At 36.5% G+C, this 16,535-nt stretch overlaps 1 protein-coding gene and 1 long non-coding RNA gene across 2 annotated transcripts; both read left to right on the top strand.

Moving 5' to 3' along the window:
- Positions 1 to 5,360: 5,360 nt before the first annotated feature.
- Positions 5,361 to 9,053, top strand: LOC126829849 (uncharacterized). The gene is made up of 3 exons (XR_008789094.1): positions 5,361 to 5,518; positions 8,208 to 8,616; positions 8,904 to 9,053. It is a non-coding gene; the product is annotated as an uncharacterized LOC126829849 (long non-coding RNA).
- Positions 9,054 to 9,313: 260 nt separating this feature from the next.
- LOC130010503 (uncharacterized) lies at positions 9,314 to 16,292 on the top strand. The gene is made up of 3 exons (XM_056103003.1): positions 9,314 to 9,385; positions 10,146 to 10,187; positions 10,635 to 16,292. Exons 1-3 carry the CDS (start codon positions 9,343 to 9,345, stop codon positions 14,285 to 14,287), a joined length of 3,738 nt encoding a protein of 1,245 aa, XP_055958978.1. The 5' UTR covers positions 9,314 to 9,342; the 3' UTR covers positions 14,288 to 16,292.
- Positions 16,293 to 16,535: the final 243 nt, after the last annotated feature.

Consider the following 16,535-nt stretch of genomic DNA (forward strand, 5'->3'; position numbering starts at 1 on the left):
GGAGCGCAGATTCCATTTACAACAGTGTAAAATGATCACATGTTCACCTATTGAGCATTTGAGAATGTGTACTTGTATCCCCGCAGCTTCAAGCTTGTGGCCGAGTCCAGCCTGCCAAACCCTGCCAAAGGCTATACTTATGTAGAAACCCTGGTCAGTGGCTTGGCGAAAGTGGTGTGCGATATCTGTAATACCCCCGTCAGACCGGGATGGCGTCCTTGCTGCGCTGCTACGGCGACGGAAAATGATTTCAGAGCGTGTCAAGGACGCCATAAGCATGGTGAAAACGCCAGATATCGTGCTGTGATCTCAATGGTCGTCAACGATCTGCGAGTCACGCCGTTTGTTTTGAGCATGTTCAAAACAAACGCCAGGGTTCTGCGATCTGACCTGGAAAGCTGTGAGAACACGACCTTTTTCAATCTTGCAATGTTTGGGGACATTTTTTCGTGTTGTGTTCACGTTTGCCTGCGACCTTGTGCATTTTCTGGACATTGTTCGGTCGCAGCAGTACAGTAAGGACGCCATCCCGGTCTGACGAGGGCATAAGTAATTGCATGGTAAACACTAGAATTCCCATGCAAAAATCCGCTTTGAGGGTTAGTTAAAACAGAATTGTCCCATAGGACGTTGAAGACATTTTAATAATGCATTTTTTCGAATATTTTAACTAAGATACTTATGCGAGCGGTCGGACGGTTCTATAGTATGTGTGCGGTGATGAGTAACATCTATTTATGAAGTTTAATCTGTCGTTTTATATCAACAATGATGATAATCAAGAAAACCAGCGGCTTCCAGGCAGGATACGCCCACATTTTCGAGAGATGGATAGAAAACAAGCTAAAACGAAAGTGATTTTTCCTACAATCAAGGGCCATAATTCAGGAAATTACAAATCGATATGCGCAAATATCGAAAGGAACCAAGATCTTTGAGTTATAAACTTACATTTCAAGTTTCAACAAAATCGGATAAAAATTGTGACCTCTATAGGGTCCACAACCTTGATATACCATATTTTTACGCAATTTCAGAACGACGGGCGGCCATTTTGTCTGTCAGTTTTGGGCCGATTTTCACGAAATTCAAACTCAGTCGTCCTTCGGGTGTAACGGTGATATAATAATATGATTTTTTAAATCGGATAAAAATTATGACCTCTATAGGGTCCACAAGCTAAAAACTCTATTTTTCGTACAATCAGGGGCCATAATTCAGTAAGTTACGGTCCGATATGCGCGAATATCGAAAGGAACCAAGATCTTTGGGTTATAAACTTACATTTCAAGTTTCAACAAAATCGGATAAAAATTGTAACCTCTATAGGGTCCACAACCTTGATATACCATATTTTTACGCTATTTGAGAACGAAGGGCGGCCATTTTATCTGTCAGTTTTTGGCCGATTTTCACGAAATTCGAACTCAACCGTCCTTAGGGTTTAATGGTGATATAATAAAACGTTTTGTTTTAAATCCGACAAAAATTATGACCTCTATAGGGTTCACAAGCTAAAATGCGATTTGTCATACAATAAGGGGCCATAATTCATGAAGTTACGGTCCGATATGCGCGAATATCAAAAGGAACCGAGATCTTTGTGTTATAAACTTACATTTCAAGTTTCAACAAAATCGGATAAAAATTGTGACCTCTATAGGGTCCACAACCTTGATATACCATATTTTTACGCTATCTGAGAACGAACGGCGGCCATTTTGTCTGTCAGTTTTGGATCGATTTTCACGAAATTCGAACTCAACCGTCCTCAGGGTGTAACGGTGATATAATAATATGATTTTTTAAATCGGATAAAAATTATGACCTCTATAGGCTCCACAAGCCAAAAAACGCGTTTTTGCGTACAATCAGGGGCCATAATTCAGGAAGTTAAGGTCCGATATGCGCGAATATCGAAAGGAACCAAGATCTTTGGGTTATAAACTTACATTTCAAGTTTCAACAAAATCGGATAAAAATTGTAACCTCTATAGGGTCCACAACCTTGATATACCATATTTTTACGCTATTTGAGAACGAAGGGCGGCCATTTTATCTGTCAGTTTTTGGCCGATTTTCACGAAATTCGAACTCAACCGTCCTTAGGGTTTAATGGTGATATAATAAAACGTTTTGTTTTAAATCCGACAAAAATTATGACCTCTATAGGGTTCACAAGCTAAAATGCGATTTGTCATACAATAAGGGGCCATAATTCATGAAGTTACGGTCCGATATGCGCGAATATCAAAAGGAACCGAGATCTTTGTGTTATAAACTTACATTTCAAGTTTCAACAAAATCGGATAAAAATTGTGACCTCTATAGGGTCCACAACCTTGATATACCATATTTTTACGCTATCTGAGAACGAACGGCGGCCATTTTGTCTGTCAGTTTTGGATCGATTTTCACGAAATTCGAACTCAACCGTCCTCAGGGTGTAACGGTGATATAATAATATGATTTTTTAAATCGGATAAAAATTATGACCTCTATAGGCTCCACAAGCCAAAAAACGCGTTTTTGCGTACAATCAGGGGCCATAATTCAGGAAGTTAAGGTCCGATATGCGCGAATATCGAAAGGAACCGAGATCTTTGGGTTATAAACTTACATTTCAAGTTTCAACAAAATCGGATAAAAATTGTGACCTCAACAGTGTTCACAAGCCAAAAACGTGATTTTTCGTACAATCAGGGGCCATAATCCATGAAGTTATAGTCCGATAGATGCCAATATCGACAGGAACCGAGATCTTAGGGTGATAAACCTATATTTCAAGTTTCATTGAAATCGGATAAAAATTGTGACCTGTAGACTGTTCACAAACAATTGTGGACGGACGGACGGACGGACGGACAGGGGCGACGACAATATACGTCCACATGAAAATGTGGGCGTATAAAAAGGTGATGACATTGAAAAATACAAATAACAAGAAATGCTCAAATGACAATATAAACATTAAAAGGGGCTTTGAAATGAAAATAATTGTAATGGGCTTGTGATTTTAATTTTTGACTAGCAATGCTCAACTCACAATTAAAATTTAAATATATGCTCTCTTGAGTAATCAGGATTAACCATGAAATAAGAATTACCATAATATACCAACTCAAAATATATTATACTTTTACAGTGACAACTTAAAATAAATTGACTACAATGGTTAAAACTAAATTCCGAGTTGCTATATTATCATATATTATATTACTCTAGCATAACTCTGTATGACCTGTCTTCTAAATCCTATATGCAAAATTGATATGACTAAATTCTAGTACTTTTCCTAACTTTAGGCCAAATGCAGCTAAACGTTAATAGTAAATGAAACAATTCAACTATCAAAGACGCCATGATTGCCCAGGCTTGGAATGACAGTAAGTTAAATCTCGTGTTAACCAAAAGGGACAGAGGCCTTCAACCCGAGGTACAATTCGCTTCAAAGTAAATTCTATGAATAGACAATAAGGATTAAACAAGAAAAAGAAAATAGTATCCATCACTTTGTGATCTGGTTACACTTAGAATGATATGTGCCTATATTTTCTACGACCGGATGGGTCACCAGCTATTCATCACTGCTTTCGATAAGAGAAATGAAATGAAATGGAGTTTAACGTCCTACTGTTCTGCTCTTACGCTGGGCTAATGAAGACGGGCATACGCCATACAGTGTGCTATGAGGGAAATTTTGCCCGGACAGCAGCACTATCGCCTACTCTTATATCGAATTCCAACTGCCAAGGGATCTTTTACGTGCATTCCAATGTATACACGGGACCTCGGTTTTTCGTCTCATCCGAAGGACTAGACAGCTGTCCTTGTCAGGCCCTCCGTCCTGCATCATTGCCAAGTCTGGATGAACTTTCTCGGCCAATGCAGGGATCGAACACCCGACCTCCAGGCTAGCGAGCCAGCGTTTTACCCACGTGATCCCCCACTTTCGATAAGAGAGAAAGAGTGGTTAAATAATTTACATAGAGGTTCAGAAATTTTGTTGGATATTTTTATTAGTTTTCCGCTGATGTTAACGGGTCCGTTAGCTTTTTGAGGAATCAATGGTAGAAATGATATCTGCAACGTCATTCTGGCTAAGGGTAATGTTAGAGAAATCTTTCTATAGTGCAGGGAGTTATGCGTTGTTGCTATCTGTTATCCGGGCTAATAGCCCAGTTAAAATAAGAGATGGTCTAGAACAAATTGTAACAGAAGGTTTCTTGGAACCGTTGTGTTTGTGGGATCATCCTCTACAACATATCCACCGTTCTCTGATTTTTGGGGCGGGGAAAGGCTTAATTTACATAAATTCAAATTGCCGCGGGGAAAGGGCCTGATTTACTTAAATTCAAAATGCCTAGCATACGCCATATTATAGTGTGCTTTTGCCCTGACAGCAGCCCTGTGACCTACTTTTAATTCGAATTTCAAAAGGTAATAACCCCCATGTGTACTCAATACCCTTTTTTGGCCGATACGAACGATTAGGCCCACCCGCCCTGCACAACCTGATATGGGGAAACCATACTACAAAATTCCGAAAAACTTTCACGGTCAACACTGGAATCGAACCCGGATCTACATAACACCCACAAGACAGGTAAAACTGTCGTAGTTAGGCTGAACCTTTTCACTTGAGATATATTTATGAATTACTCTTTTTAAAAGACAAATGAAATGAAATGGGGTTTAACGTCCTACTGTTCTGCTCCTATGCTGGGCTAATGAAGACGGGCATACGCCATACAGTGTGCTATGAGGGAAATTTTGCCCGGGCAGCGGCACTATCGCCTACTCTTATATCGAATTCCAACTGCCAAGGGATCTTTTACGTGCATTCCAATGTATACACGGGACCTCGGTTTCTGTCTCACGCGAAAGACTAGACAGGTGTCCTTGTCACAATGTCAGGCTACTCTTTAGACTTATTTTCTTTTACAATACTCTACTGTTTCTATTGAGTTGTGTAGCAGACGTAACCCGTGACAGGATGTTGAGACGACTACAGAACAGGATGTTTAATAATAACATAATAATAAATTCAATTTTATTGCTAACCCTTTCATAATATTTGAAAGCAATATCCACACGGGGTGTTAAATCTGTTTTCGATTTCTTCCAATTCAATAAAACATATAATAAGACAGGTCTTGTCTTTATTCATTAGTTAAAATTTATTACGTTATTTATGTATTAAAAATACTACAGTTCAAGAGATCAAAATATTTCGGTTTTACACATTCAACAACGCAACAAAATGTATTTTTCAATACGTCTATAAACATATCTCCTACAAGTATCTGTCCACGTCAGCTAGTATTGTGAAAACTCGTGTATGCGTGAGAGGGGTCATTTGGGTCTAACGTTAAACTAGTCGCTCCCCACATATGTGTGAGTTGAAAACGTAATATCGTGTTTAATTTAGTAACGAGAAATATATTTTGAGGACAGGACAACATATTTTGTGAGTAGGTGGAATTTTAATATCACCAATTTTACTTTTTAAGCCGAGGTAAGCAATTTTACTTTAGGTTACATTTTTGTTATCCAGATTGTTTTGTAACTAATTATGGTTCTAATCGATTCCCTCGTAGTTCAAATTGCCAGCAAATTGGACCTATAACATGTATTGTCTTGTTTTGATTGATGTCATTTCTGTTTTTTTAGACTATTTTACTTTCTACTTTCTTACTGAAAACCTGACACCATTCCACAGTTTGGGAGCTCACATAGCTAATATTATTTTTTTTAATAGCACTGCTGTGTTCTGCATTTTAAACGGTTCTAATGTCTTTTGTTGTTTTTGGGTATGTTATATAATCCCCGACTAGGACCATTTCTGTTATATAATTAGGTTTGTGGGTTATATAATCTCCGACTAGTACCTTTTCTGTTCTATAATCAAATTTGTTCTTTGGTTAAAGCTGATTTATTTTGACGGCCAGGAAAAAGGGAGTATCAGTCAATTTGCCAGATTGACCAAGTTAGTATGCAGGAATGTTTGTGTTATAACAAAAGGTTTTCTAAGAATTAGCTCATCTAACCGATGCTATTTAGTATATGGGTAATACCTTATATAACATCCTGGTTATTCATGCATGCCTTTTAAGGCTTGTCGCTATCTTATCACTCAAATATGCTGATATTATATCGAGTATTCGAAGCGGCTAGAATAGTAACTACAATAATCAATAATCAATAAAATTCATACAACTTTGAATTATCTACTTTACATATTTTTTGCATTATGCCTTGTCAACCCACGTATCGGACAGGGTACAAAGTAGGGCGTATACCCTATACGGAACGGTCACGTGAACATATAATACTATGGTGGCTGATAGTGACCATATAAAATGTCGTTCTTTGCATAATACGACATCACGACGCGATCATACGACAAAATAGACTTGCGGATTGATTGTTGTCGTAATCTCGAGCATTCATAAACATAATTTTGTAAGCGTTACAGCTTCAACGTTTCAATTAATAAATTATATCAAAGTAAATTTATTCTCGACTTTTCATTGCCCGGTGGACGACGACCGTATATGGATGGTCACGTGAACCTCCCATATAAGGTATGTCTATTTTCATATTTTGGGTAACAATATATTTCCATATACCTAAACATACAGTAGTTTTATATCCTTACATATTATGAAAAGTCATGTATTCTCGGGAAAGTAAATTAAATTTTTTAAAAGTGATTCGTTGGTGCGCCCCCAAATCTTTATTTCATTACATATATAGGGGGTCACGGTGGCTAAGTTGGTAAAACGTTGGCTCCCTAGCCTGGAGGTCGGGTGTTCGATCCCTGCATTGGCCGAGAAAGTTCATCCATATTTTCCGGCGTGTGTCCCCCTTGTAAGTGACACAGGACGGATGGCCTGACAAGGACAGCAGTCTAGTCATTCGAATGAGACGAAAAACCGGGGCCCCGTGTACACGTAAAAGATTCCTTGACAGTTGGAATTCGATATAGCACACTGTAAGGCGTATGCCCGTCTTCATTAGCCCAGTTCAGAGCAAAACAGTAGGACGTTAAACCTCATTTCATTTCATTTCATTACATACTAAAAACATATTCAAACTAATTTATATATTAAATGTTTGCTGCAATTTCCTGCTGCAACTACCCCATACCACAAAAATCTATTTTAAGAACCACTGTTTGTCACATGACATGAGGAGGAATGGAAATTCAGCTGTCCATTATAATTCTTAGAAATGAAATGGGGTTTAACGTCCTACTCCGACCGGAAATGAAATGGGGTTTAATGTTCTACTGTTCTGCTCCGACTGAGCTAATGAAGACGGGCATACGCCATACTGTGTGTTACGAGGGAAATTTTACCCGGACTCTTATATCGAATTCCAAGGGATTTTACGAGCACGCCAATGTGTACACGGAAACTCGGTTTTGCGTTAAATCCGAACGATTATACGTTGTCCCTTTCCAGGCCCTCTATCCTGCACAACTGACAAGGAGGAACCACACCGGAAAATCCCGATGAACTTTCTCGACAAATGCAGGGATGGAACACCCTCTGTGTTAAAACTATTTGGAACGTGTTTAACCAGTTCTATCCCATATGTGATAATGGCTGACATCAATATTGACCCTTGTTCTATTTAGAGAATCTTATAAACTCTCAACCGACAAAAGTTAACGAATAAATTATGTATATTATGCACTGTCCAGATTCATGAGCCGAAGAAATCTATCGGTTTTTCATAAATCCTATTACCCTTGTACATTTTGTAGAATTTTGTAAAAGGTCCAGCGACAAAAGTGTGCATCCTATCCGTATATTATGTGTTATTCTGTAAAATTGTATGAATGCTTTCACAGCGATAGTCATCATCTGATTTTCTTTCAGTTGATGTTCTTCGTTTCTATTACTTCTTATAATTTACTTACAGAGGTACTGTCTGTGTTTCTATTATTTGGATGGATGAAAATGCCGTGTTAATAAATAGAATAAATATACTTAAAGAGTTACTGCTCTTGTTTATATATAGAATGATTGCGGCGCGAAAAGATATTAAATGTAAACAACAGCTCTCATTTAGCTTAAGATTCACAATACGACAAATTTATATTGCATTTCCGGACAACTTAGCTGCTGTGGGCGTGTGTTTTATTGTCTGGTATCCTATACTTATCATCTATACATGTTTTATGTCTTTCTTTTCAGGTATAGAATGAAACGAAGAAAAAGAAAGGGTCAAGTCAAAGATTTTAAACTGAAGTTAACATTGTTGTTGAGAGAATATTTATAGTGCATTAGAAAAACGCTTGCAAAATGCCATTTCGAAATGGAAAACTTCCTAATGACCAATATAACAGGATACAGGATAATTATACTTATCTTATAGAGGATATTAAACATGACCCTGTTGGTCTTGCTCGTTTATTATTTCAAAAGCGTGTCTTCGAAGATAATGATGTAGAAATAATAGAACGATCTGTCTTGGGTAGTAATTCAGATGCTGCCGCTAAACTATTGAAAATAGTTTTATACTCGGGTGACACAGCTTATGGAAAATTTATTGATGCATTAAAGGAAAATGGTTATTCCGCAGCTGTTAGACGATTAATATCAAGTTAGTTATGATTTTATTATAATAATGAAATGTCAATTCACAACACATACAGTTCAGACTAGAATCGTATTAGTTTATATAATTAATTATAATTCATTTCACAACAAATACTATTCAGTTAAAGTTTTCACCTACAATAAATTTAAAGATACATAGATGAAATGTAACGATTTGTTGCTATGGTTATACAAATTTTTATCATAGATGAAATATGTCGACATAGTAATAAGATTGACAGTAATGATTGTAAAGGTAAAAAAAAATATTTATGTTCACTAATATTACAGACAAAGAATTAAAGGCAGTCCATGAACCAAAAGCAGGGAACCCCGAGGATAGATTTGGGAAGAGAGGGGTGGTTACAGAAAAATTACATAGCATAGTCGAAAAAGGGAGACCACCCGAGGACATGTACGAAAGGATCCGTACCAATTATGATTTCCTGGGTTTTCCTCGAGTCCTCCGGCTTCCTCCCTCTGCTAACGACCCATACGCGCAAGCGAATTATTGAAATAAAATTGAACCATATGTTAGCCCCAAAATGACTTAGTTTGTGTCGAGTGGACGTTACATACAATTGCAAGGAAATGAAATACATTTTTACGACTTCTGGTTGTGGTGTATGTCATTTTTATTTATTTATATCTCTTATTGCTGACGGTACCAAATAAAGTGTAATATATTCTACTCTCAGGTTATTGCAGAGGTGGGTCAGACCAACCAAATATGTCTACAGATAACAAATTTAAAGACACTAATGACTTATACGGTAAGTAAATAAAACATCTGTAATATTATCATGGCCAGATATTTTTACTACTTGGAACCAGTTAGTAAAAGCCTGCGTGTAAATGGTGATTACTACGGATGTTGTGGTGCATTTGTTCCAGATTTATTTTAGATTTCGCGGGAAAGAAATAGATCTTGGGAGTAAGAACCCCTTTGATATTTAGCGTTCTACTATTTTCCATCCAGGGGTTATCCCGTTTTGCCGAAAACGTTGTGAACGCGATAGATAATAGATATCTTGAATGTATTAATGATCCTTGACAAATTTGATTAGCACCCAAGATTTCCGGTCGGATAAGTTGCTGTGGAGACATAGCTGCTGAGTGGGCGAATTTCGAGGAATTTGTGAGGCTATCTTTGAATTAGATGAGTTTCCCGGTCTTGAGTGGGCACAGTTTATTTGCCTTACTGTAATATCCAAAAATACTATCATTTAATACACAACAAAGTGACAAAATTAAATGTCTTGTAAACGATGGTCAGTATGTACTTATTTTTACAAAGGGACATACTATAGTACTGGAGAATGATAGTTTATTGTCGAAAGATCCCAACGTTAAAATAGTACTCCTCATATAAACCCGTAAAATAATACTTGAATTTCTATTAATGTTGCAAATGCAATTTGCTCCCCTAGACACCTTATCAATTTTATCATAAAAACCTGCACCATGATCAACCAAACAAGCTAACATAGTCTTCTGTACATAGTGAATGTTTTATATTCACATCTATTTCAGGTAAAATGAATGTAGACAGTCCACGATTGAGGGTAATGAAAGGTAGGTTTTACCTGTAGAAAGTGCAGAATTCAAAAGGAAAAAAAGAGGTTGTCATACAAGATACGCCCATATTTTGAAAGGGAAAGTCAATAGGACTCATTCCCTCATTGTCCCACTACTTGACATCGAATTGACAGACGTGTTTTGATGCGCACCAAAACCAAATTCATTCAAGATCTTTTGATTCTTAACCAAAAAAAATCGGACAAAAATTGTAGCGTTTGTAAACGTGATAGGGGCTATAATATTTAACAGATTTTTTTCAAATTTGTTTGAAGCATGATTGAGAAGACGAACCCTGTCGATAAATAGCTTTCTGCGACCTTCAGTGCAAGATTTACGTCCCTTTAGCCCAACACTTTGTGAATAGATATAGGCCACAGATCTTTTTTTGTGTGAATCATTGTACAACTCCTCATTTCTATAAACTAAAATATTTGTCTACAGGCGAAGCACTGACCAACCTTGATGATGTTAAAGAAAAAAAATACGTAAAGACTCGTGCTTTTGGTGAGGGTTTGAAGATACTGAAGAGTCAACACATCTTGGGAATAATAGGAGCCGCGGGAGATGGTAAAACAATTCTATCAATGATGATAGCCAATCAGTTCATTGAAGAACGTCCTGAATATAAACCATTATTGATTTATGACATGGATGATTTAAAGGAAGTCAACTTTAAAGATGATAAGTATCTATATATCATCGATGACATGTATGGTAAATTTAATAAATTACAGGCACGTATTGATAAATGGCCCACCCATTTCCGTACTCTTCGCATTAATAAAGAAAGAGGCAATTTATTTATCATTTATGTAATGAGAGATTATATTTACCTTTCGTCTGAATATCAATTAGACAAATATCATTTATTTGGGGATAATACTGAAAAGACAACTCGAATATTTCTTCATAAAAGCCAATTTTCTTTAAACAATGAAGAAAAACGTCATTTGTTAGATTTTTATAGTGTAACTTCTGATCAGATCATTTCCAAAATTTCTGACTGCTTCGGTTTTCCATCGATTGTTAGTTTGTGTAGCAATTTAACGAATGATAAAATACCGGAGGGTTTCGATAGTTCGCATGATTTTCTTATTTTGGAATTAGAAACGTTTTGGAAGGAAAATGAAGATATATATGCTACATTACTGCTAGTATTTTGTTTGCATGAAGTTTCAGAACAAGACCTTAAACAAAGATCTTCCAAGAAAGTCGAGTCTTTAATTTCGACAATTATTAAAGAAGTATGTAAAGAATTTAAACTGAAAGTTGCAAAGTGTAAAGTCAATGAACTTTCATATACATTCATTAAATACATTGAATCAAATTATGTGAAAATATTTTCATTGCGAGACTTTGTTGAGGCTCCATTTTTACACCATCTTTCTGGTAAATGTATGGAAATGGCTTTACAATACTGTTCTTTTGAACTTTTGATGGCATTGGTTAGAACAAACCACCAAGACGATCAGTGCATTATAATCCGTAAATGCTATTATGATGACCTTTCAATGCGATGTATTAAAGAATTACAAGATAAGAATGCTGATATCGTCAGTCATCCTGCATTCATTGACTATACATTTTTATCTCATTTTCTTGGCATGAATGGTATAGCCAATTTGTTGCACGACACCAAATTTATAAATTTGGGAGATATTCGTGAAATACAGGAAAGTGGCAATTTTCTTCATTACATCACACTTCATGGAGACATGAGATGTCTCAAAGCAGTGCTCGTTTATTTTCAAGATTTTCTACCCCATTTAGTTGCGGAAAAAACAGATATGGAATGGGATATCATCGGCCTCGCTACTGTTTCGATGCATGACTCTATGGAAAAAATAAATCTTTTGAAAGAAAAGAAAATTGGAGATTTACTGGCGTTACCACATTTAGCGGTTTACTCGGATAAATTTGAAATTGTTAAACATATCAGTAATTTCACAAACTTCGACAAAAGCAAGCGCGATACTAAGTCAAGAACAGTTCTCCACAATGCTTGCGATTCAAAGTATGACAATAGTCAAATAATTAATTTTCTGATAGATACGGCATTTGATGTAAATGCTGCAGATGACAGTGGTAATACGCCACTTCACCTGGCTGTTGCGAGAGGCAAACCACAGACTGTATCCATTTTAATTAGCAAAGGCGCGGAGGTTAATGTGGCGGATGATGTAGGCAGATTACCCATTCATAATTTTAGCAGCTCTCTTGGCGGTAGAACTGATGTCGAAGTAACCGATATTCTAAATCAGTTAATCCAGGCTGGGTCACTATTACATGAGGCTGATAAACTCGGTCGAATTCCATTACAAGATATAATAGCTAATGCTGACAGAAAGTGTTTCGAATTACTAATTAACACGGTGACGTCTTTTGATATCCTGGACGCTGAGTATATCCATACGATAATTCTTGAATCGACAAAGTTACTGGACGACTCTATGTTTAGATCAATTTTAAGTTATGTAAATGAAATTAATATCAGTCATTTAAGTGACAGTATTTTATTCATGTGCTGTGCTTCTGTTGATAAGATGAGAATTTTACACAATAAAGGAATGGATTTCGATGTAGTAGATGGCAATAAGTGTAGTGTTCTACACCACAGTTGTCAACATGGTTCTATTGACACGGTCCGTTATTTGGTGAATGAAAGAGAGTTAAACATTAATCAAAAAGCCAAGAATGGTCGCACTCCTATATTTTGTTCTGCGGTGTCGGATATCGATCCTGTCAAAAAACTCAAGTTTTTATTGTCAAAAGGGTGTAGCTTGCATGTGGTTGATGGTTTAAACCGTAGTTTACTTCATCTTAGTTGTAGATTCGGTATACTTCAGGTTGTGGAATATCTAATCAATGAAGTGGGCCTGGATGTTGGTCATAGAGACAGTGAAGGTTACACGCCTGCAGCGTTCTGTTCTATTTCTAACATAACTCCTGTCAGTAAACTCAAATTCTTATTTTCAAAAGGGGCAAGTTTACTTACAGAAAATAACAATAATTTGAGTTTACTGCATGTAAGTTGTGAATTAGGTACTATTGAAACTGTTAAATATCTGGTGAATGAAATAGGGTTGGATGTGAACCATAAAGATATTAAAGGTTGGACACCGGCTAAAGACTGTTGTGTGTCTAAAAATAATTCTTTCAGTAAACTCAAATTCTTGTATTCAAAAGGGGCAGATTTATCTTCAGTGGATAACAATAATATGAGTTTACTTCAATGTAGTTGTAAAGAGGGTACTGTGGAAATTGTTGAATATCTGGTGAATGAAATACGGCTGGATGTCCGTCATAAAGACAACCATGGTTGGACAACGGCTATATTCTGTTCTACATCTAATATGAATCCCATCGAGAAACTCAAATTCTTGTCATCAAAAGGGGTAAGTTTACATGCCACGGATAACACTAATATGAGCTTGCTTCACTTTAGTAGTCTCGTGGGTACTGTTGAAACTGTTGAATACCTGGTGAAAGAAATAGGTATGGACGTCAACCATAAAGACAATAACGGTAAAACACCAGCATTTTGCTGTTCTTGTTCTAATACAGGTCCTGTCAAAAAACTAAAATTCCTGTCTTCAAATGGAGTAAATTTACATACTATGAATTTACTCCATGCCGCTTGTGCTTTGGGTACTATTGAAACTGTTGAATATCTAGTGAATGACGTAGGGTTAGATGTCAACATTTCGTATGGCGATGAAACTCCATTATTAAATTGTTTCGATTCAGATATTCAAAAGATGGAAAAGATCAGTTTTCTAATTTTAAGCGGTGCTACGATAATAATTTGTCGACCATATTATTATAAAGATTACTTTCAGTTCGAGGACGACTATAGTAAATGTAATTATCTACTACACCATAGCTGTTACCTGGGAATATTAGATACAGTAAAAGTTTTAGTCAATGATGCAGGATACGATGTAAATTATATTGGCGATGACAATATGACAGCTTTATTCTGGTGTTTTAAAACAAAGATTCAACAACAAGAAAAGATTATGTTCCTTATATCTAAAGGCGCAAAAATTACAATATGTCGACCTTATAAAGGTCTTCTTCAATACAGTAGTTGATTTAGAAGCTGTGAATCGGGTCGGTGGTTCCAATAAGCGAGCGAAACCTGAAGGGGGATTCGGGGAAGGGAGAGGTCTCACCCCTGAGAAACGTTTGAAAATATGAGTCGGTTTCCTGGCATTTGAGGTAAGAAAGTAGTACGAACAATTACTAGGGTTCGGTTAACGACGTAAATGCTACATAATTTTGATAAGTAGAGGGTACGTACAAGTATATTCCATAGAGTTATATCGTAAAGTTGCTGCATGACAGTGCTATAGAGTTATATAAAACAGTTACTACATGTAAGTTCTATCGAGTTGGATTGTAAAGTTGCTACATCACAGTGCTTTAGAGTTGTATGGTAAAGTTACTATATGTAAGTTGTATAGTGTTGTATAGTACCGTTGTATAGTAAAGTTACTACATGTAAGTTCTATAGAGTTGGATTGTAAAGTTCCTACATCACAGTGCTTTAGAGTTGTATGGTAAAGTTATTACATGTAAGTTCTATAAAGTTGTATAGTACAGTTGTATAGTAAAGTTACTACATGTAAGTTCTATAGAGTTGTATAGTACAGTTGTATAGTAAAGTTACTACATGTAAGTTCTATAGAGTTGTATAGTACAGTTGTATGGTAAAGTTACTACATGTAAGTTCTATAGAGTTGTATAGTACAGTTGTATAGTAAAGTTACTACATGTAAGTTCTATAGAGTGGTAAAGTTACTACATGTAAGTTCTATAGAGTGGTAAAGTTACTACATGTAAGTTCTATAGAGTGGTAAAGTTCGGGTCCGTGAGATGAGAGACATGCCGAGTATTGTTTTGTTTTTAAAAAATGGTGGTAACTAATAAAAAGGAAATACACTGTTACTTGATCGTAAAGTATAAGAAAAGCGGTTACCTTTCTGAATTAGAGTCGGATTCTGACAGTCCACGTTTTTGGAAAAATTGGCGAATTAAAATCTATAAGCCACCTGCCCGAGCCTTCCTACCGGAGGGCCGCCCCTTCTTTGTTCCGTTTTAGGCAATCATCCCCGACAGGGAATCGGGGCATAGTCAGGGCTTGTTGAACATTACAAAGATGGTTATCGCGCCAGTGTACACGAAACGTTCCGTTTGAATCCAGTTCAACATGATTTTGGGCGTTGAAAAAAAAATTAACGAATAGTTTATGTGATATAAATATTTTTCATATTTTAGCGTCTTGTGGGTCACGGTTTTTGTTTTTCAATTTGTTTGCTTGCTTAAAGGGACGATCCCGATTTGAACAGAGTCTCAAAAATAAAAGTCCGAGTAAATATAGAATTTAAGCGCCAAAATATAGAGGAATGGTGTATTTACCTTGTCCCAAAATTTCAGCTCAAAGTATTGAGTCGTTTGGACGTGAACGTCAAAACTGCTTATCCTATAACACGTAACCCTTTTAAGATTTCTGATCAATTTTTCGTTGGGTGACCTGATAATCGATTCCCGTTCCTTTAGAGGTCTATACAGTGAATAAACAATGTGCTGTATTTGATAACGAAGGGTAAATGTCACCTACACATTATTTTTATAAAATAAAAGTCTGGTTTTATCTAGACACCGCATAATACAGGTTGGGACACCGGTCTCCAGTTCCAGATTCAGACTGACGGGTTTATGTTGTTTGAAAACGTATCACATATATTGAATGTGATACATGAATATAACAAATTGTAGTTATTACGGCCATCGTCCTAATTTTTCTATGTTCAATATTTTGTGGAATTTTTGTGTTAAAAAACACCACAGAATAAGATCTGGTAGAATATACTTGCAATATAGGAAAAGCTTTTAATGTTCCAGAAAAATTAATAGAAAATATTTCATAAATTGTTCATAGTCCTTCTATGTGTTTGCGTGACCTCGGTTTTTCGTCCCATCCAAACGACTATAATTTGGCCCTTGTCAGACCCTTTGTTCTGCATCACTAACAGGGGGGGGGGGGGGCACGCCGAAAATCCCGATGAATTTTCTTGGCCATCGCAGGGATTGAACTGATAGCAAGTTATCAGTAGTGACAGATGTAGCATTTCCCAGACATTGTTTGGAAATTTAATTTAAACCGAATAAAAAAGCTAATATTGATACCTAATTAATTTGTCACAAATGTCTTACATGGAAGTTATCACATGAAATCCGATTAAAATTCCACCTCGATAATATGCCTTGTGTAGACTATTGTTCCGGTAAAATGATTGTGGAAAAGCGGAGTAGCTACAGCCCAATACCCGAGCATCA

This window comes from Patella vulgata, chromosome 8, assembly GCF_932274485.2.
Source record: "Patella vulgata chromosome 8, xgPatVulg1.2, whole genome shotgun sequence".
Classification (NCBI taxonomy): Eukaryota; Metazoa; Mollusca; class Gastropoda; family Patellidae; genus Patella; species Patella vulgata.

Bases quoted from the DNA above. Each gene is read 5' to 3' on its own strand.
- LOC130010503 (XM_056103003.1), top strand. From the start codon at position 9,343: ATGTCTACAGATAACAAATTTAAAGACACTAATGACTTATACG. The intron at 9,386-10,145 runs GTAAGTAAATAA...CATCTATTTCAG, and splicing joins AGACACTAATGACTTATACG to GTAAAATGAATGTAGACAGT. The intron at 10,188-10,634 runs GTAGGTTTTACC...ATTTGTCTACAG, and splicing joins ACGATTGAGGGTAATGAAAG to GCGAAGCACTGACCAACCTT.